This window comes from Cyclopterus lumpus, chromosome 24 (genome assembly GCF_009769545.1).
Source record: "Cyclopterus lumpus isolate fCycLum1 chromosome 24, fCycLum1.pri, whole genome shotgun sequence".
Classification (NCBI taxonomy): domain Eukaryota; kingdom Metazoa; phylum Chordata; class Actinopteri; order Perciformes; family Cyclopteridae; genus Cyclopterus; species Cyclopterus lumpus.
The window spans coordinates 20,142,137-20,166,024 of NC_046989.1; the positions used below are offsets into that span (position 1 = coordinate 20,142,137).

Here is a 23,888-nt window from a genome sequence, read left to right on the forward strand (position 1 = left end):
TAATGCAACACACTGGAAACGTTTACCAGGAAAATACTTTATATTTTGGACGTGTGCAGTCGGATTCAAATGACGTCTTTATCATTTAGAGATAGTAGCTTGACTTTCCAAACAAACATTTGGTTTTTGATTTGACAACAGAGGAAAACCATACAACACATCACAACTGACAGCAAGATAAAAGAAGACTGTGTTATTATTCATACAAGGACTCGAAGGCTGTGACTGAGACTTGACACATAACATAATATAACGCCCTCGCTCCATTGCTCGGCTTTGTACTCTGATTTAAAAACACGTTTTCATCACAAACAGTTTCACTGTGTCGTGACAGTCCTGTTGAGATAGTGTGAGGTGTCAAGTAGCCACCAGAGGGCAACGCAGCCCCGCTGAGCTCAGTCCTTGATCTGATGAGTAATATTGAACACAGGATTAAATCCAAATAAATCCTGTTCTGAGTCACTTGGAGTCATTTGTAGACTTATTGAGTGACTGGAGTTGTTGTCCATTGTTGGCCCAGTGCTGACCTCCAGGAATGCTTCTACTACATGCTTAAGAAGAAGGTGATCTATTATAATAAAAGTCTCACATTTAGGAAAGTCTCCTCCTCGAGACCATCAAAAATTCTAAATATGAAATGAATCTAAGAACACTTGTGTAATGCTGTGGTCTGTGGTTTATTATATTATGTCTGCCAACGCAACTTAATGTGATTAACTGGAAAATGTTATTAATGACGGATTTTAAATAGAGTGAAACTATCTATGCACAGCATATCACTTAAAAATCCTAAATTCATAAAAGTATTTAGAGTTTGGATTATTATGAATTAATGAACGCTTAATAAACACATTTATGAGTCGCAGCACGTCTGCTAACATCGTCTTTAGTTCACGTTATAGGCCTATATTCTGCTGCACGAGTTAGAATCAGGAGGGCAAGAAAACAGAGTGAGTGAGACACACACAGGAGTATTTGACTGTAATATAGCCGACAGAGTGTACATGTTCAGCAAGTAGCTCTAAGATACTGGAAAAGATTAAGAACTGGTTGCCTGAATCAATTGGAAAAGGGGGCCATTTAAAACAAATAGAGTACATTCAGTAAGATTTGCATAACTTAAATCTCTGGCTGTGACTCCCCCCTGTTATCTGAGAAATCCTCTTATCAGTCCCCTGCATCCACACAACTCGCCCTTACATCTAAAACACAGACCGGAATCAAACATTGATCGTACTGTAGGCAGAAGGCTGCAGAAGAAGAATGTAGACTTACTGGTATTACAGTTTATCCTGACACAGTCTAGATGGGGAGGGGAGAATAAGTGACAGATGAAATCGCATCCTTCAAGGTTACAGCTGCAGACATCCACGAGCAAGAAAAGCCACCTTCCGGGGACGGTCGCATGACCCCAGCGGCCATTTTAGCGTGGTTGGCTAGTGATTGCCAATATCTCTATACTGATAATGAAAATCCAATTTAATCCCAATCCAATTGTTTTGATTACTTCCAATGCTGAAGGCGATAACATTGTACCAATGCTGGTCAATATCACAGAACTGATTAAACTGTGTCCATTTCTTTGGATTAATTTGGAACTTTGACGTCTTTGCAGTTTGGCTACATGTTGAATTTCAAAATGGTCGCTCGCAATTCAATGGCCACATCGATTTTGCAACCCAGCAACTAGAGCCAAAATATTTTACTTGAAATTAAGAAATGTATTCAAATGTAGTCATTCAAACTTGAGATATCTCTTACTAAATCTCTATCCATTGGAGAGTGTTAAACCTGGGTTTGGCATGTGCAGGTTGCAATCCATGTGACCAGGCTGGTCATGTGCCGTCAACCGCAACAGAAAAGTGGGAACAAACAGCATCGAGCCACGCAGCACCAACACCGTACAGAGGCCTGAAGACCTTCTCTCCTGTGTAAGTTCATCAAATAATAGTTCTGAGCATTACGTTGGTTTTCTTAGAATCTTAAATCAAATTTAGAGTTGTTTGGAAAAAGACCACACCGCAGATTAAAAACATGAAATATGGACTACAGGTGTTCCATGTTTTTAGCAGCTGTGGTAACCGATAACATAATGAATTAGTATGAACGCATACGCGTTGTGTCAAAAATATCTTTTCTAGGCTCACTGGTATGAAGGCCTGCACTCTACTTAAGTGTACCACTCGTGCCACCATCTGCAGGCGCGCTGGGTGCTGTGGCATCGGGCTGTTTGCCAGACGGGCCGCAGGCTCGGGCCTTTGAAGGGGTGAGTGCCATCTTTGAACAAGGCATGGGAGATGCCAGCTAAACCAAGGGTTACTAATGGATGGAGAGAGACATGATCCTGGTATCATGAGAAACAATAAATGAATAAAAAAGACCACAGGAAACAGACATACATGATAATAATTCATACTATCAGCGCAGCACTAAAATGTACTAAAGCGTACCTGCAGTTATGAATAGATGGCCGAATATAATATGAATCTAAGATGTTGCTCTCTGAATTAATGCATGTTTGAGTACAAAGCCATCCATTAAAGCAATTCTAAAAGTAAAATTAATGATGTGCCTTTGGAAAAAAATCTATTTTTACACAATAATGAGCGTGATTAAAGTGATCTATGATCCGTTCAAAAGATGTGCTGTGGAGCATGGATAACTTTGTTACGTGTTAGAATGATGGATATCAAAATCTACAAAGACATCTAAGCATCAAGGCAGAAATTACAGTCCAGGCAAGTCAAAAAAGATACATGCAGATACAAAGACAAACTACAAAGACTGGTTTAGTGTGTGTTAGGTCAGATGTCGAGACCAGAAAGAATAGGTACGACAAAAGAAAGAAGGGAACACAAAGATAGTAAGGCCTCCTCTTGATTTGGAGGGGAGGTCTATACGATACCTAGGTTGACCGTCAGTTTGACTCTGCCGCTGTCCAGCTCCAGCCTCAGCGTGTCCGCAGACTCGCGGGACGTGGCGGCCATGAGCAGGCCGAACGCCCGCTGGGACATGAAGCGCAGGGAGACGTCCTCGGCCTCTGTGTGCATGACGTTTGGAATCACCACTTTCATGTACATGCTGCCATCGTACGACAGGATGGATGCCTCTGTGAGAAAAAAAGAAGACCAAAATGTCCCATTATTTTACATTCAGTGAGCTTTAAAGTACGTGGTACCAACATCAGTAATGATGGGAAAGTGAGGATGTGTCCACTTGTTAAAAAAAGACACAGATATCATCATAACAGGACAAAGTGTGTCAATATATTGCATTATGCATCACTTCCTTCTGACAGCTTTATGTTTGCCATCGACGCTTCGGAGAAGACAAGAGACAGACAGAGTGTGTGCTATGAAAGCAAATTCACACACACATGCATGATGCATGATCTTTAAATATTTAACCAATGGGTAACACACACATACATGTGGCACATGTTGCAGCTGTATTCATCATCCACAGAGTGCAGAAAATGTATTCATCATGCCACTTCCTCCTCTCTGCAGACTCCCCTTTATAGACGTTGATTTCTCTATGCATGAAATCTTCTTTTGGAAATGTTAAATAAAAGTGAAGCATGTAATTATTAGGATTTTTATTGATCCTCGTGGTTAAATTCTTCTCTGCATTTGACCCATCCTTAGTTATTAAGGAGCAGTGGGCTGCAGTGAAGCGCCCGGGGAGCAACTGGGGGTTTAGTGTCTTGCTCAAGGACACTTCAACATGAAGTATGGGGAGAGCGGGGATTGAACCGGGTACCTTGCGGTTACGGGACGACCGCTCATGAGCTACAGCCGACCCAACACAAAAACATTGTCTTCACACATCCTCACACACTGAACAACCCAACCAATAAGAACAAATGGATCATGGTGGTTCGGTCTATTCTGTTCCCTTCTTATGGTAAATGGTCTGTACTGTAGTACTGTTTCACCCATTCACTGTTTCACCCATTCACACCCACACTGATGGGAGGGGCTACCGTGCAAGGTGCCACCTGCCCATTAGGTTCTATGTTACCATTCATACCCACATGGGGATCGAACCACCAAACCTCTGATTGAAGGACAAACCGCCCCAACACTAAGTCAAGGCCGCCCCTACTAGTTGGAAAAGGATGAGAGAGCCTGAGCGAGGGTGGAGAAGGAAGGGGAAGCCTGTCAGCACATCTGGAAGCCTCTCGGGGAGAGACACACAGATTAAAAAGGGTATCCAACCATGACATACCTGTTTTGACACCTCAGCTTTTAAAATAAAAAATAGCCCTGTGGCCTCAGTAATGCACCACCATTTGGCTGTGTCTAGGGAAATGCTGAGGCTGTGAGCATCTCACCAGGGACGGCTTGTACCTGTACGATGCAATGTCACATGTCACCAACCCTGAGCTTTTTTAATTTTCCTTTCTACACAGGGTTTATGGAATAAAGTGTAATTTCCAAGTTGATTTGTGCAGAAAAACACCCATGCAAACAGTAATGCATTATAAATACTATTGGATTTTGCTTCCCTGAAATGTCAAATTCTATGTGATATGTTGCACAATTCATATACAAGCAGTGTGAGATCATGGAACTATGTTGTCTTGCAAAGCAGTGTGCTGCTGTAAAAGAAATCCCACATTGGTCTGTGTTGTTTTTAGGGCGGTTGTAAAATCCATTCTATGAACAAGCTGTTGACTGTGTAGCCTGGAGGACAATGAAACCGTGGCTCACCATTCTTCTAAACAATTTCAAACTGCCCTGCCTCTCTCCCTCTCTGTGTCTCCCTCTCTCTCGCATACACAATATGGTCAAACATCCACACATGCATGCACTTCACCAGCCTTTCCACAGATGGATCCCCTAACTGACGGAGACATGTATTGATTCGTGAGTCAGGTCAGGTCCAAGGCTCTTACTACAAGGGGAAGAAACATGCTGAGAGTCAATCTGCAGCTTACAAGACACCAAAAGAAATAGACGGCCCTGGACAGAACCCTGGGAAACTAAATGTGATGTCCAGTCTAGAGAAGCAGAAGTGGCACAGAGCTCTAGGTAAAAATATTTCTGATGTTTGTGGCTATGAGAATTTGACATTGGGATGTAAAACGTTTTACAAATGTCACTTCTTAAATAAGTACATTACTGAATGCAACTCTTTTTAATTGCAATCTCCAAAACAGACTAATTCTGGAATTATATTATCACAATATTTGTTTCTAAACTATGACATATTACAAACAGTCACATAACATATCAATGAAAAACAAAACAGAAAGTGCCATGCATTAATGTTGTATGCATGCATTGACTGTGTCATAATGAATTGAAAAACATGTTATCTAGGTCTTCATTACCCAAGCCACACCAAAGTCAAATCAAATCACAGTTTGATGGTGTCCAGCAGAGGCCAGCATAGAACTGCCAATACTAAATTAAAAGCAACGTCATCAGTTTTCATAAGAAGGAGCCAGAGAGAGTTTTCTATTTAGAAATGGACACACGTCTTCCAAGACAATCAGCCATCCAATCACAGCTTGGGGGCTGAACCATGGGCAGAGGAACGTGACGCATCCAATTGTCCTCAAAACATGTACTCAAAGCCACAAAGATCAACCTCGTGGTGGCACTAAAAATGCATCTTCTTAGGACTAGGGCGTGCAAAAATATCGATGTAGCAATCGTGTTTAGATATGTCCGTGACAACTATCGATACATAAAAAAAAAAAAAAAGAATCCTCTTTGAAACTGTTTTAAAACATCCTTTAAATTGCCTTAAATCCCTGCGTGTGTCCAACAACCTCCTCCTGTAACGCTAGATGTCGCTGCCTATGTCCTTCTAAGCATGATCCGACCAAAATCACAACATGGCGTCTCACAAGCAAGCGGCCCTATAGTGTAGAGGGGCGCTATGTGATCCTGACTCACCGACACATGACGGGTGTAGCAGTGTAGTGGCCGGGATTTACAAAGAGGTGACAAAACATGTCAAAACATGGCTCCCTGAGAGAGAGAGAGTAGACCTGACGTACGATGTTAGATGACTAGACCAGCGAATCAAATGTTACGATTATGTCACAACACATCACAGCACGAGAGCCGTACAGGCAGTTATGGCATCTACATGTAAGTTGAGAGTCGTCAGTGACATAATAATAATAATAATAGAATACAGTATGTATTTGATTTTCAAATTAACTTGTGAGTGCAAGTGCATTTTAGTAAAAATGTGTTCAGTGACACAATGAAAACACAATATGCATATATGTTGTTATGGCGAGTGCATTTCAGTTCAGTGTGTTCTCTGCTGAGTGACTATGTGCAATACAAATACCTTCTGAAGAAGTTTTCATGTGTGGAAAATGTCATGCTAATCCATCTCATAATTGTTTAGATATTTCAGTCGGGATCAAATTGGTAAAAAACATGCTAACAGTTAAGCAATATGCTGCACTGCTCCACAGTCAATACTGTGCTGTGGCCTTAAGCAAGCAGAAATATAATGGCATTCAGTTTTAAAGGTCTGTTTTCGTGTTCAGCATCCTTTTTGGGAAAAAGTAGTCCCCCATCATGTCTGAATGTCATCGATCAATCTCAGCTGGGATTAGCTGTGTTGTTGTCAAATGGCTTTCTGTTGTCTGAGAGACAAAAAGGAAGTCTTTGGTTGACTGCAGTGGAGTGGATTGTATTCCCACTGCATGGTTTTGAGTGGCAGGAAACTAAAACAGAGAAAAGGCTCAGTTTATTTTGAGGATGTCAACCCGGTTCATTTACAGCCAGTGAGGGAAGGTTCAAGAGAAAAGAAGATCTTTTAAAGTCTCGAGGTGATTGACCAAGAGTCCAAGTCATCTGCCTCACACTTTCCTCTACTGGTCAACTATAGTTTTCCAAAATAATATGAAAACACAAAAAAGAAAAGCAGAAATGGGCTAATGATTCAACGCCTTTGCCACGATATACTGCTTGCCTTTGGCCATCAAATACGATCATTTCTTATTACTGATTGTGCATCAATATAGCATTTTACTTGAGGCCAGTGTGTAAAGAAGTATGGCCCTTTTACTTTGTTGGTTATCAACTCTTCATTCCCCTCAAAGTGTGCTTCTCTCTAGCTTTTATATGGAGGCCTGCCAGCAGCTCTGCAGTGCCGAGGAGACCTTACAAGAGAAATTCAAAGTGACACAGCATCATGGAATAAACAACTTCTCTTGGCAAGAAGAAACTTAACCGACTAGAAGTTGATGAAGTTGCACAAAATGGCTGACAGACAAAGTTTACGATGATCTAGTGGAGCATCAACAGCTCAACATATTGTGATGCTGGACAGAAATGCAACTAGATAACGTTGCCCGGTCTCTGATATCAACTTCTTACTCTGAGTTGTGTTGCCAGCTTGTCGTGTTGCCCAAAAGAGTGCCCAATAAACATCTTCTTTTTTGGTCTTATTTCTGTATTTTTGTCATCATTTATATAACACTGTACTTTCCAACGTGATTGCTGAGGTCTGAGTCAACAAGGCAGAACACCTGATCAGGCAGGTTGTAAACAAGTAGACAACAGGTTGTCCAATGACCGTAACCTCTTAATTTGAAGGTCAAACTGAAAGGGAGCTCAGTTAATTAGTTGGTAACAATGCCTTGTTTCTATGAATCTGGAAGTCTGTTTAAAACCATAGATCGACTGCAGCAAATATGAACAAAGTCCCCGTTAAGTCACCCAGATGTGTGAAGCTCAAAAGTGGCTCGGCATATCGCCATCTGGCCAATGACAAGACAGCGATGCCACGCAATACAAAAGAGATGCTTTCATGTAAAGGGTTCACGTGTCAGGCTGTAAAGAAGTGAAAGCAAACCGCTGAACCGAACATCACTTTACATCTGCAGAGAATGAAACATCACCAGGCTTTGCATAAGTGAAGACAGCTGCTGTGATTATAGTCATTCATACGCAATCTAAAGCTAACAGCAGGCCTCCGCAAAATACTGCAGGTGATTACATGTAACCTTAGTGTGTGTGAGAGTGTTTGGACTTGTATGCAGAACACACACGCACACACCTACACACACACATATACACACACACACACACACAGCAGTTGCACCCTCAGTAATTTGGTATATCTTAAGAGAGATATCAGCAGCAATGATGATGTCATTTCAGATGCTAATTAAGCTACTTCTTGTCAGTATGTGTGTCATGTGTGTATGTGTGTGTGTGCATATGTGTGTGTGTTTTCCAGCAAGCCCTGCACTTTACATAATTAGTAATCCAATTGAAGCAGAAGATGGAGGAGGAGGAGAGCTATTAAGTGAGAGGCTTCACTCATATTCAAGGTATGAAGGGGTGTGTGTCTGTTTGCGTGTGTCTGTTTGCGTGTGTCTGTTTGTGTGTGTCTGTTTGTGCGCTCTTCAGCGCACACAGACACACACCGGTCCTATTCAAACTATCTCAATCTGTTCTTTCTCCATTAGTCTTATTTACTTGCCTTGGCTGTAACTGTAAAAAAAATCCCTCAACAGAGTGACAAGTCTTTGTTTTGATAAACAAACCAACAAGGGCCTTGACTGTCATTGTGGTATTTTAATGTGTATGCGTGTCAACACACACACACACACACACACACACACACACACACACACACACTTAGTCTGCTGTCAACAATCTTTAGAGTTCAAAAATCATATCCTCAACCTGACAGATAGGATAAGGACATCGATAAAGAACCTTAGAGGCACTAAATGTGCCTTTGTCTCCTTACTGTGCTTGTATATGTGTGTGTGTGTGTGTGTGTGTACAGTGTTTGTGTATGTGTACAACCCGTGTACTATGTGTGTACACACTGAGGCTGTAGGAAATGCCTGCACTCGACAGAAGAGGCTCTTGGCTGTGGACGTTATCCACAGTAATCCTCACCACGTGATACTGTCAGGAGACACACACACACACACACACACACACACACATTAAGCTCTGTTACAACACAGGAATATCAGAACCAACAGACTATACTTGTACTTTTGAAGGCATACTCAGCCCAATAATCCAAACCCCTTGTGAGATAAAACCACTTCAATAAGACACAGAGCAATACATTTTCATTGCATAAAAACTCAATCAAATTCATCAGTTCACTTTCGACAGGACACACCACAACACTAACTGTAAGTAGAAGCAGGGATACTTCAATTCCTCTCATTCTTGTTTCCAAGCACTCTTCAGGTACTGTATGCCACAATGCTGATATGTAGACCCAAAAGGACCCTTAAATACCCCTGAGGGTCGGACTGCTGAGTCAATGTTTACTTAGCCTAGTCTCGTGCAGACGTTAACAAACGGGACAGGTGTTCCCATCGACTGTCTTTGACTTGTACGGTGGCCCTCAGAGTTAAAAGCACAGCAAGTTAAGAAACCACATGCAAATAGAAGCAACGCTGGCAAAGGAAGAAACTTGACGACACATGCACAGCATTTAGAAAAAGCACTCAACACGACACAGCACACGCTGTTTCCAGGGGACACTAAATAGTGATGCACACGGCTGGGACACGAGGCACCTGTTGTTGCTGATGAAGTTATTGAAGTCGGCCAGCCGTTGTAAACTGACCTAAAAGGATTATTTTGTTGTCTTATTTTAACATTGTGAACGCATGATTCCACCTAGCATGAGCCTGTTGCTCATCACTATAACAGGGTGGATGACTGCTGGAGGCCAGCCTGGAAGTTAGCAACACACTGGTTCCCCTGACCACAAGCCAATAGATTATTCCATTCCATTGTGGATTATTGAAGAAATTAAGTCAGTAAATACGGCCTTTATGATCATTTTTTTGAAGTGTAAAGGCCATCAGCAGCAGTAAAAAGCTAACGCTAGCCTATGAACAAACTAGACTAGACTAGTCGGGGTGACAGCATTTTAAAATCTCATTTAGACACTTCTTTAAGACATGTAAAAAGCTTCTAATTCATTGACATATGTTATCTCGTAGAACTAAACTTTAATATCTCTCAGCTTGCGTTAAACACAGACCTTATTTCAGACATCTAACCAAAAAACACATTTAGAAAACATATTAACGAGGAAACCGTGCAAAAAAGCTGACTACTTTCCAGATTTGAGGACTCCTTCCTGCAGCGCTCTATGATGGATAGTCAACTTAATAGGCCACAGCCACGGCAACAAGCATGTCCCAGCTGTGTTCATCACTTTAGCTTCCCCGTGTAGTTTCAGTTGGGGTGGGAGCTTCTCCTAAATGGTGCCAACGGGGAGTCAAACTGGTGAAGCCGTTTCTTTGTTTGCTTGTGTTGTGTCTGTTTCTTCAGGAGCTCTCAGGGCCACCGTTGTGTTGTCGTGCTATTTTGTGAGAAAATCCTTCAGCTGCAATAGATAGATAGATAGATAGATACTTTATTAATCCCCAAAGGGACATTTTTTAAGAAGACTATAAAAAGACTTTCTGCTGTAACCAGCTGAAAACACAGTCCTCGTGAAGTTGTCACGGCTAACGTGTTAGCAAACTGCTGCATATTTACACATCCAGCAACACAGAGCAGCATCAGCATTCATTTGGATTCGTGTCTCCGGCCACCCGACTGCATCCAAAATGTGCTCTTCAGTCTGCGTTGGCTTCTGAACCTCGTTGCCTGCTGCTAGAAACAGGGCTGATAATAGTGGACTGTGCCAGCCATGAAGCCAAAATGAGCAAAGGGACGATGTAGCATGCTCATACGTTTGGTAACTATTAAACTGTGAGAAGGTCGTCATTAGCTACTGTACAGCTTCAGCCTTCCCCTTTCAGAGGTCTAATTCTGACATTTACCAGATATTATATTGCTGTGTTTCACTTTGATATGATATATTGGCAAGACAACTAAGATGAGCCAAATAACATATAGCACCACCACAACATTATTAGAGAGTCCATGTGGTCTGATGACATGGTCATAGACAACTGCAGTCTGTGTTTATTAAGAGCCAGCTTGTTGTTTTTTTCATATCCTTTTTAATCTCCTTGTTTTACCGACTTTCTCCTTGCCTCACTCTTTAATTCCTGTAATGGACACACAGTGATTTGTAGAGAAACCCTGAAATGTAAAACACAATGCTCTGTCTTAACCCAGATTTAGAAATAGTCTGTACAAAGCACATTGAAGAATAACACCCCCATCAGACCGTAGAACTCAGGAGGGGGTCAGCACACTCACAGGGATTAGCAAATATTCGTCCGTGCTCAATCAAAGTGCGCTGAGATGAATTTATCAGGATATCCTAAAACCACAAGGGTTGATGTAGCATCAATATGGAACAGTAAGCGCTTTCGTGCATCAGACATATTGAATAGGCTTTACACGGGGATGAGGTAAATCCACAGAGCTTTATCAACATGTGACAGATAGAATGAGTATTTAAAACAAGCCTCTGCACATTCAATTTCCAGTATGATTTTATAATGGACGTCATACTGTGCTATTCATTCTAGACCTGGAACAACAAAGTGACTGAACCAACCTCACGCTGTTGTTGTTGGCTGAACCCTCACGGCTGGTAAATGTAAAGGCGGTCTGTGATGATCTATGGGAGTAAAACTCTTGCTTTAACACACAAGGGTTCACTCTGTGTACAACAACAAAGACCTCAGCTGTGACTTTAGAGCACCGGTAAAGAGTGGAAGTGCCCCATTGAGACTGACATATCCTGTTAAAAAGGGCGTTGTAACGGAGGAGCTCTTCAGCAAACAGAGAGAACAGGCCAGGTGGTCACTCCTCGCACCGTTTATGATTACAGGCTATAATCTGGGTGCAGCAGATGTTTTCTACATCTACTACAGTGTGGTGCCACTGTGATTCTCTGCTGGGTTTGTAGAAATGAGAAGGAGAATGTGTTGATAAAGTAAGTTTGATTCATGGTTTTGCCTTTGAGGAATCTTCCTGAACTGAGCGTGCATTCGGTGGTTGTTGCATCAGACGAGAGGGAGTAAAGATGCATCAGTAATTGTATTTAATGCATCAGTTTATTTAAAGTACCATTGTGTTTTTACTGTTCCCATCCAGCAATAGTAGAGAGACAAGGGCCATCAGGCCGCCGCACGTTGCTTCTGGGAAGTTGGTGGTTTTAGGAGTGCAAGGAAAATGTAGTTGAAGTTTATCATCAGACGTGCAGACTGTTGTCAAGTGAGTGTGAGGTCCATACATGAACTACTTATAAAGCTCTTGTAACTTGTAGATGTGGGGGAAGAGATGTCTTTTTTCCCCTTGTACCACGAGAACTTTGCTCTGCCTGATTTCCAACAACTGGAGGAATATGTTCAACAAACACCAACGCCTTGTACTCCTCCACATGTGTATAGTTGCTACCTTTACATCTCCAGAGGGGGCAGGGGGTGGACCTCTCCTGTAGTTGCCCGATGCTTATTCCGACACAATGGTTGCTTGTGGTTAAATGGCAAAATAAGCACCAGAGTTATTTGTAACTCGCTCTCACTCGTAAACTGCAGCGTGCACACCTGCACGTACAGCAAAACGGTGAACCACAGCACCATTGGGGGGCAGCAAAGTCAAAGACAGCCAGCTGCTGCGGACACCAGCTTCTCTGTCCTTTGACATGTTGCAAGATGGAACAAGGGTGGAGATGAGACGGGTGGGAACAGGAGTGAGGGATAGAAGAAGAGAAGAGAGGGAGCTGCCTAAGGATACAAAGCACATTTACTATCATCAAGTCCTGTTACCGGAGTGTCTCTTGATGCATTTACAAAACAGGCACTCACAGATACTACTGTGAAGCCCAGAGAGGGTACGCTTCTATCTGTAGCAAAGGAGTGTTCTGTATTCTTCTCCCTCTTTTTAACCCCAGAAGTCAGTTTGTTAGGGAACCCTCCCCCCTGCTGCCGGGGGAGGGTTGGAGTCTTGTCAATTTCTCGGATGGTCGAACACTGAAGGCTTGATTTCCTCTAAGTGTTCTCTCTCTCTATCTCTCTATATCACTCTCTCTTGGTCTCTGTGTGTGTGTGTGTGTGTGTGTGTGTGTGTGTGTGTGTGTGTGAAAACCACCCAGAAAGAAGAGGGAGAGTTTCCGTGCATGTGTGTGTCGGAGAGAAGGAGAAAGAGAGAGAGAGAATGAAATGAGACGGAGAAATGGATGCAGCACATTCCCTCTCTTCTGCACGGCGTGCCTTCAATGACAGTCAGTGTTTACGTAACCCACCACAGCCCCTAAGCACACATATAATTACAAATGGGGATTAGGGAGCAACAGCATAATGTTCGAAGCAGCGAAAAAACTGAAACAAACACATTGTTTTAAAGTGCAGGAGGATCTGTCTCTCCGTCGCTGCCTTAACAATGAAGTTTAGAGTTTGTGCTCCTCTCCTCTCCATCTACTACCATCAGCCCTTTCTGAATCTGAATTTGTGGAGCCGATTGGCGTCGGACATACTGGCTTACTGTTCCAGCAAAAGGAAGACGACTGTCATCACGCCATGAGTCTGTCTTCTGGCGCCTGAGGCAGGAAACACCATCTTTAATGGCAGGCGACTCAAATCTCCTCCGTGGGAGACGAGAGGAGAAGACATTTCGCTCTGTATTTCCTCTGCAGATGGCATCCGTGAGAATTAAAATTCAATCTACATGACCTTCAATCACTGAGGACCTTCTCTCTGCTAAACCACCATCTCAGCAAATGGAGAGGGGAAGAATAAGAGGATAGTCCAATCAGGGTGAATATATTTCAGGGAGTGTGTCTGAAGCCGAACCACAGACACGCTTGATAATGCAGAAGATAACAAAGTCATTATTCTACCACGTTTATGGTTATTCAACAGTGGGCAGCAGATATGAGTAGAGTATAGAAGGGGACGATTTTTCCTTGTTGGGAATTAGAAATGTATATATATATATTTTTTAATGCAGACACAGACATTTTCTACACCCAGCACAATACAAGTACGTTTCAGCTTCAAATGAAATAGGATTACTTTAGCATGCTTCCTTAGGCACACACATGCACACACACTATCTCACTGCTCATAGTGTGTGTCAAGGTGTGTATCTCTGCAGCTACATTTCAGAAGCTGAAGAACAAATTTAAAATAAAGTCACGTAAGAGACATTCACTTCAATGCCAAAATAACAATATTCAATATAATATTACATTTGTTTGGTCGTTTTAAATGGTGCTTGTGGTGCAACTTGGTTCTATACTGAAAGCCGTTCTCTCTGGTGACTCTGGACTGTATTCTGAAGGTAGCAGATCTCAATCTCAATATCAAGCCATGACACATGGAAGATTTTAAACATTGTGCACCCAGCATCAGACTGTTGTAAACTAAACACAGACGCAGACTTGTAGAGTCACTGACTGGCTGCTGTATTTGAGTTGGCAGTGAAACAGGTTGGTCATGAGGGGGTTAGCGCTTGGATTCACATGACATCTATTGCGTCTGTCCATCCGGGGAGAGGGATCCTCCTCTGTGTCTTCCCTTTTCCCCCCTGAAAGGGTTTTTTCTATTTCTTGGGAGTTTTTCCTGATCCGATGTGAGGTCCTTGGACAGGGATGTCGTATGTGTACAGATTGTAAAGCCTTCTGAGGAAAATGTGTAGTTTGTGATATTGGGTTATGCAAAATAAACTGAATTGAATTGAATTGAATTCCAAGAAGTGAAAGTAGTGAATGTGATTGGCCATGATTGGCCTTCAATGATAATAATATTATAAAACTAATAAAGCTTTTCTTCGAACCCAACAGTAATATGTAATACCTGACGTTACCACCATGACGCCTGTGTGCTCAGCATGCACTCAAGATGTCAATCAGTGTGTCAGAGCACATTGGCACATCTATTTTATCTAACGGTTTGACTGACACCTTTCAAAACAAGGTCGTACAAATATAGAGTTTTCTTTTTCCATGAAAGATATAATATATATATATATATATTCTTTTCTATAGGCCTGTCATTCATATTGCTTGTTAGTTACAAACCTAACACACAAAGTGACAAATGTTCTGTATTGAGAAAACTAGACCGGTGATTTAACACACGTTAGATAGATACATGATGGAGTGTCAATTGTCCCACTGGTCACTAACATTCCTCGACATATAATTGTCACACATATAATAATGGCATTATTGTAATGGTGGGCTCCCAATGCAGCTGCTGCCGATGCTTCAAACCTATCACCTGCAGTGCAGGACAGCTACATGACTCCATGGTGCGAGTCAGTCCCCACAATCAAAAGCAAGAGGCATCAGACAAAGCCAGGTCCAATGGACCCTACGAGACTTGAAGTCACAAACAAGAAATTTGCTCTCAAAACATTTTTTGTTTGTATGCGTAATAAAGACACAAATATACCTTCATACTTTCTGGGAAAGCTTATGCCAGAGTGCTGGAAGGAGGCTCCGACCGTTTGTGGAACCTCTGATTCAAGACCAGCAGTCCGGATTGGTCGTGGAACCGTGGACCAGGTCTTTAACTACCTGGTAGTTTGCCCAACCAGTCTACATGTGCTTTGTGGACTTGGGGAAGGCTTTCGACCGGGTACCTCAGGGGTTTTTGTGGGGGGTGTTGTGGGAGTATGGGGGTACCAGACCCGTTGCTACAGGCTATCCGGTCTCCGTACGCCTGAAGTAGGAGCTGTGTTCGCATTCCTCGGATTAAGTCAGACACGTTCCCGGTGGGTGTTGGCCTCCGCCAGGGACAACATCACCGGTCCTGTTCGTGACTTTCAGGGACAGGATATCTAGGCGCAGCTGGGGGGTGGAGAACGTCAGGTTCGGGGGTCGTGGGATCGCCTCTGTTTGCAGACGATGTGGTCCTGTTGGCCTCCTCAGACCGTGACCTCCAGCATTCACTGGGGTGATGTTCAGCCGAGTGTGAAGCGGGGGGATGAGAGTTAGCATGTTTTAAATGAATTATGGAGAAATTATGACTATTGGTTGCAGTACAGGACATGTACACAGGTGTGGTTTGACATCATATATCTTATGTGGCTGTGATTGGTAGCTGACCTTAATAAATGAAGCTCTCAGCTATGGGAGGACTATTGCAGGACTCAAGGACGAAGGGAGACTTTCAGAGGGATCTCGTCCTCCCCCCTTTGGGACAAGCATTGAAATGATGCACGAGTGGAAGTGGCTGCTAGAATGTCTGGTCTCATCAGGATACAAATGGATTTGGAAACATATTCATAATGATATAAGATAAAATAATTGTATAATGACTCATAAGGTCAAGAATCATAATACTCCATCGCTGGTAAGTCACTTTGAAGAACCATATTATACTTTTTTTATGATTTATTCATTTGAAGGATTGAATGCTTTATAGTGTGAAGTTACTTTATAACATGCTGTGTGTTGTTGTTGCTTCATAGGTTTAATTATGTAAGTCATAAAATGCCTATAATAATGTATAGTCACCGTATGCATCATAAAAGTGATTATAAAAGAATACAATTACAACTTTGGGCATTAGAACACACTATGATCTTTTCAAAAAGAGTGAGTTAACAGCATTTATAAAGTATTATGATACTTATTGGTCATTATACAATTATTCATAATGCTATGACTAATAATATACAATGCTACACACAAACATGAACGTGTATACAAAATGATTAATAGGTTATCAAAGTGAGTGCAGAGATGGTGCACTGGGAGATCCCAGAGATTTGGGATGAAATATTGTTCATATTTCTGCCCTGTGTACCCATAATGCTGTCTATGGGTACACAGGGCAGAATCAAGTGGCCGGTTAATTAGTTAATCATAGCATGTGAATGTGAATGAGCGACTCCCTGTTGGTCCCACCTTGATGAAACAGGAAGCTTAATACTGCGGTATTGTTGTACTTTACAGGTTGGTAGCACAGACGTATTTAGCTCGGTCATGATGCTCTCTTTTCAGATTTATGATATTATTTCTTTGGAGTTATCTGCCACCACAGATAAATAGTAAATAGTAAATCATCTGCAAAAAGCACTGCATTTTCCGCTTCTCAAGCATCATCCAAAAATAAACAGGGATAATATTCTGGGTTACAAGATTCCTTGTAGAAAGGTGGCGGCCATCAATGTCTTCCAATCTCTGCTCTGGCATTACAACCTATGATTGAGCAAAATGAGCAGGGAATTGCATGATGTGTGTGTGTTCTGGTCTTTCTACCTTTGTGAGAACCGCTGTGATTGATTAAGACGTGTGCGAATTTAGGCAGAAACTTAATGATACTTTTTGAAACGCTAGCATCGGGAGCATGACACATTAGAAAATCCTTATCATCATTCAATCAATCAAAAATAATATTTGATATTTTGATTTATTTTAAATTCAAATTGAATAAAAGAATGAATAAAATTATTTACAGTTTAAGCAGGGAATATTTAAGAAAGAGAAAGCCAGCCGCATAATGCTACGTCACCACTGATCTGTGGTGGACACACTTACAGCTATCAGCTCAGGCCCAGAGCCATCGCTGGATCCTGTGGCAGGAGGGAAGACACAGGTACTTACTGTACTTGGGCGGTGGCATCTTGTCAGGGAAAATACAATATGCATTAGACACAATCCAATCTGTCCCCAATGGATTGGTGTGTGTGTGTGTGTGTGTGTGTGTGTGTGTGTGTGTGTGTGTGCAACAGAAATACAGAAAGAGGAGAGCCTCAGTGGGCTCGCCAGGCGCGGGCTGGCACACCGTCTGACAAACACACTTCATTACAGGCCTATTTACCTGATTAACTGGGCTACTTTATCAGCTGCACAGCACTCTGTCAGCAACACCCCCCCCCCCCCCCCACACACACACACACCCACACAAGTAGACCCACATGCGGTTCACAAACACAAAGCTTGACTCACTGACTGTTTGAATGGATGAGTGGCTCGCTCAGTTCGAGGCAGGGCGCCTGGACTTGGTCTCTCGCCAGAGTGCCCCCCCCCCCCCCCCCCCCCCCCCCCCACTGTAGTCTCCAATTAATGTCACCTCTTGCAAGTTAGACTCAAATGTGACCTGAATGATGTTGTACTTGAGTTTTCCTTATGGGGGATAACATTTGGATAACCCTTTCATGTGACGGAAAATAACAATCAAAAGGGAATAAAGCCTAGAGCTGCCTCCCAAAGACGAGAGAGAGGACAAAGCCCATCTTCAGACATTATCATTACAGTAGGGTAATGATTTCCTTTCTCTTTGCTCTTAGTGGAACCGACTGAAGGCTATTTGAGAGAAAAATCATTTCCCAGCATCACTTTTTAAAGTACTATTCCGAAACTAAACCTGTACGCCTGATTCAACCCAATTAGACAAATCTCACGCAGATGGAGTGCTAACTTACAGAAATAACCTTTGCACACACCACAAATGATTAAAGCTCAGCACAGCAGGAGCAAATAAAAAACAGGTTACAGAAACACAAGCAATACATATCAGTTCCACAGGCCTTATCATCTGAGGCGTGTAAGGGCAGAAATGTGTCCTGAAGCCATGTAAATACATGTGCATAGTATATTTGAAGCAGGCAGCTCCTGTCTTCCCCTCGCCGTGTGTGTGTGCCTGTTGGGGCCGCACCGAGCCAAAGCTGGCTATCGGAATTCAAATCACAGATAGGAGGGTTTTTGGCAGGGTTACGCTCCCGGACCCAACCCAGACAAGGGGGGTCCATCAGGACCAGGGACCCAGCATCCGACACCTACATGGGGCATTGGCACTGCCTGGCTACACACACAGACACACACACAGACACACACACACACACACACACTGGCTGGCAGGCTCCCATGCTGGCACTACATCTGTTTGTGTGATAGCGTGGCAGACCTCTGATCACAGGTGCTGTCGTGTCTCGTGGGCGGGGTTAAAGAAGACGTGCCAAGCAGAGGGAGAATGTGAGAGAGAGGAGAGAGAGATGAACAGGGAGATGCATGAAGTAAAAGAAAGAGAGCGAATGAAAAGCAGATAAAGAGTAAGGGGGAACAAGAAGAGATAAGAGACATAAATGATGTGTAAACTAAACCTTGCACAGACAGGAGCGCTGTTGTCTGTTAGTTGTCGTCTGGTAACATCTTTGATCTCCTCAAACAGTCTAAAATATCTGTCGGATTGTATTTTCGTTCTGGTAAATAGAGCAAGAAAACTGCTAGCTTTTTTTAACTTCCAGTTGAAAAGAAGAAATTCCACAGAGCAACGTGCTCCGTTCAATACAAATATGATGAAATCATCTGGAGAATTTTAATTCTGTTTATGCCATTTATTGAGTTCCAAAAATACCATTTAATGTGAAATGCACTGAAACCATCTGGGCCTGGGCTTTCTTGGACGATTTGCTGTAAAAGGTGCTCTCAGTAAGGTCACCAAAACACTTTCATATTCACTCAAATAAAGTGGGACTATTAACACTATGTTTTTATACTATTAGTAATTTAAAGGCAATTACAACACTTTCCTTTCTAATTAATTATATGAGCATTGTATAATACAGCCCACTTTAATAGTGAGATCACAACGAAAGTCTCTAAATTTCACATTACTTATTTAGATTTTTCATATTTTATTTATTGAAGTGTTCCTTTTTAAATTCTGCAAATTGCCTCTCCAAACATGAAGGTCTAAATTATTTTTAAAGCCTTCTGTACAAGGCCAAGAATAAAAATGTAGTGGAGAAATGGAAAAAATACTTTCTTTGTTGGCTCAAAGGTATTCAAATATATATATAGATATATATATATATCTATATATATATATAGATATATATATATATACTCTGTAAGGTCTGTATTGAATGTTTAATTCCTCACTTCAGAAGGAAAAGTTGCTAAAACTCCTAAAGTCTCAGAAAGGATCTCAGTGTAATAAAACGGTAGCAGCTCTGTACACATCACACACAAGTACAGTGGTATTTAAATTTAAGTACAAATATACAACTTAAAAATCAAACGTGGAGGCTGCAGTAGAGTAATACATGTATGCGTGTAACAGACTTTCCATGTCTTTCCAAATCCTTTTTGTAGTTTCAGGCACACAGGAAGAGACCAACAAAGCTGAGCATCTTAAAAGTGGACTTTATGGCAGGCCACTTGTATTGGATTGCCTTACATTGTACAGGTGTACCTAATAAAACGGCGGATATAGAGATAACCTAGGTTTTACAGATAAAAGAGCTCTTTGACTTCAGGAGTTCATAGAAAAAAATGACGCAATGTGGCAAATGCATCCCAAGAAAATCCATTTCAGGTCAATAACATCATTAAAAACACATACGTGTATGCTGAACTCAACACACTGTTTTGTACGAAAACAGACAAAAGAGTGTATTTACATTGGAGCATGAAGTCACCAGCAAAGGCCAATCATTGTAATGTAAATGTGTAACCTTTGTTAGGCTCCCGGGGGAGAGCGCTGATCCCTATCACTTCACCCCTTGTCTCATCACACGAGCGCACTTCTCTGTTCTACCGGATAGCCTGCTCCAGAAGATCAAGAGCAAGTGCCATGTGTGAACACATCTCAGTGGCTGTTTGATATAGTCACTAGGGAGCTCCAGAGGCGGCTTAAAGGCATGGCGGAGAGGGGAAATAAACGATTCTACCAGCATGACTAAAACAATTCCATTCGTTCCAAAGTGTTGCAAATTCTTTCTGAGAAAAGAAAGAAAATACCACATTGTTTCAAGCTCAACATTTCAAACCAAAGCGATTTCTTCATCTCAAGGGCGAACGTTTCCAAAGGCAGAGAAGAATTAGCTGCAACAACATTCTGCTCTGAACTGTAATCTGAGTAATCGTTAGAGAATGGAGACGTTAATGGAATCAGACTCATTTGTAATTCAGTTTGCAACATCCAGACCTCGCGCTATCTGCAGATGATGTTGTCTCCCTGGTTTAATCAGACGTGACCTCCCATTTGCAGATTGCAGCTGAGGGTCAAACAGTGAGCATGATGGCAGGAAATAGGCGGGCTGCTCGGCTCAGGAGAGCTCTGGGAAAGTGGCCGCTGAAATAAAGCAGGTTTTACATGGCAACAGAAACAAAAGGATGGCTGACACTAGCAGCCACACAGGACTCCTCCACAGGCTGCTCGGCCCCGAGAGGGGGCCCGGTATCGAGCTGCTGGGCCTTCGCACTGCCCGGTGCTCTAGCTGAGGGGGTTCAGGCCCGACCACAGAGCTGACCACAACACCGGAGATGTGTGGACGGAGCTGTGCACGCTGTTAGCACTGAGAAGACGAACTGAAGTATACTTCAATTGTACTTAGATCGAAAGGAAATTAAAGCCTTTTAGCTCATCAGTTGTCAGTATTGATAAACGGATCGATAAACTTTGTATTATTATTATTATTATTATTAAACTTCGCTACAATTATGAAACTTAACCTGAGGGTTTATCTTATGACCCTTCGGAGGCTCCTGACTCCTAGATTAAGAACCACAAGGCCACACTACCTAACTGGATATAAAGCAGTGCAACAGATCCTCAACAGTTTGTACAGCTTATGAAAATGATGTCTCATTTCTCGTGCCTTCTGCTACAAATGTTGAACTTGGTTCAATTTAGGAAAAGATCATGGTTTGGGTTCAAATAAGTATTTGGGGAAAATAACAAAGTTTGTGCCATATCTGAGGCGTTAGTTAGTAAGTTCTAACAAAAGAAGTCAATTTGACTCATCTATGTTCTTTACACTGCATTATTATTATGTGGGTTAGATACTAACACAACCTGAGTAGTTAAAAAATCATGTTATGTGTAACGATATTTAGTCAAATGGGAGAAGTACTTTCACGTGATATACTTTAAGTACAATTTACAGGTAATGCTTTTGGACTTTTCGGAAAGGGTTTTGAATAAAATACTTTCACTTGTAATGGAGTATTTTTACATTGTTGTACTGGTACTTTTACTCAAGTAAAGGTAATGAGTACTTCTTCCACTAATGCTACTTAGTATTCCCAATGACTTGTTAATTATGTTCCTGATTATGGACTACACAATTTGATGACCCTAATTTGAAGCCATGTGAAATGAAAAAAATAACTAAATAACGTAACAAGGACTGATGTAACTGGGACTGGGATTCATGACAGAATCAGCACCAGCTCATACCAAACCTCAAAGCTCCCTGAGTGAACATCTGCTCAACAGACTGAAGCTTAGCCCCAGAGCCACAGGGCAGACCTGGGGTCTCCTGGCGCTCGCTGAATGAGAGATAGGACGTTCAGGACGTTCAGACATCGATGTGTGGGAGGCAGCGGAACAAGACCGAGAGGAAGAAGAATGAGGGAACATATGACAACGTGTTGTTATTCTGGGTAGAAGGTCAGCGAGTGTTTCTTCGGCAGTACGGCACCATCTTTTCCTTTTGTGCTGATTCCCTAGCATGGGAGGCCCTTTTAGGATGAGGTTGACTCCACAGACAGCAGCAGCTTCCCAACTGGGCTCCCTCTGGACGTTTATCTTGTTCACAACATGTACTCTACATCACATACATTCTACATGGGCTTAATTATTCAAGGCACATTAAGGAGACAAGAGGGACCCGTCTCAGTCTCTAACAGTCTACAACACAGCCCTTTCTCAATGTAAGGTGCACGTAGGTTCTGATCCTGCTTTAATGCTTAACAACACCGTATCATCCCGCTGGCCTCCTATAGTATCATAGATGCTGGATGTAACAATCTATTATCCAGATACTCATTATTCCTCCTACAAGTATGCTTCTCTACACACCTCATGTTCTTAGAAGGGTACTTGAAGCCCTATACTGAACGCCCCAGCATCTCTTTAAAATAGTGACAAAGTGAAGGACAATCTGAACATCCTCTCCCACAGAGTGTCCCTATCTCTGCCGTCTCATAAAAGCTTAATGTGTCCAGACAAGGAGAGACCAATTCACCAGCAGAGAAGTTCAATTTCACTGCAGAACCTTCCACAACACAAACACAGGCTTCCCTTTTCCAAAGCCACTTGGCAGAAAAGTGAAATCCTATCAAATCTTTCAGCAAAGCTTCCATACATATTGTGAGGGAAGTGTCCCAACTCACACGTCCGTCTGTCTGCTAAAACAGACGCTGTGCCTGCAGTAGCTATTGCTACTGCCACTTCATACCCATCTTTAGGATGCCAGAAAAGATATAGCAGCTTTGTAATAACTACTGTCAACATTGTGCATCTTGTGACCTACACAAACATATTGATAGAAAGTAAACTGCACTGACCAAATAGATTTCTCAGCACATAAAAGGTGTACAGCTGCTGTGCCCCCTCTTTAAAAGGACCTTTACTAAAAGATCGATAAGCCTTCGGACAAACCCAATACGATTTTAAAATGATCACTATAAAAGAGAAAACACATTCACCAGAGAGAGATTAATGATTGGAAGAGGGGCTCACCTCTCTCACAGGTGCTATCCCAGAAGCCGGTTCCAGTGCAGTCACAGACGAAGCGGTTCCATCCCTCCTTGCATGCGCCATTGTTCTTGCAGGGGTTGCTGTCGCACTGTTTCCCCGTCACCTTACTGCACGAGGACTTGATGCCGGTCACGTTCTGGGACTGAGCTATCTGCCGGATGTCCTTGCTGCGTCCGTCGATGAACAGGTCTCGGATGCAGCCCACATAGCCGTAGTTCAGCATAGCGGTCCAGAGCTCGGTGGGGAGCACCAGGCCCGCCCGGCTGTCAGGCAGACCACCCAGATAAAGGTCCCCCTCCAGGTCCAAGATCTCATTTTCCCCGCTGGCTGTGAAAGGGGATCGGCGGCTGTTGACTGAGATGATGCCTGGAGAAAAAGATAATAATGTGGATGTCAACATGTCATCTAATGTCCTATCACATGAGACTGCTGGGGGACTGAGATAAGTTCACTTGTTTCTTGGTGAACGAGCAGACAAAACTACAGGGAACCCTATTTGAGTCATAAAAAT

General features: G+C 42.5%; 1 protein-coding gene across 1 annotated transcript in view; it reads right to left on the reverse strand.

Annotated features, from left to right (window-relative positions):
• Positions 1–23,888, reverse strand: part of LOC117727272 (neurexin-3b) — a 195,761-nt gene that overhangs the window by 158,418 nt on the left and 13,455 nt on the right. Inside the window, exons 3-5 of the mRNA XM_034527479.1 lie at positions 23,360–23,743; positions 2,906–3,109; positions 1,276–1,302 (exon numbers count right to left, since the gene is read on the reverse strand). Coding sequence (XP_034383370.1) covers positions 1,276–1,302; positions 2,906–3,109; positions 23,360–23,743 — 615 coding nt within the window. The remainder of the gene's footprint in view (positions 1–1,275; positions 1,303–2,905; positions 3,110–23,359; positions 23,744–23,888) is intronic.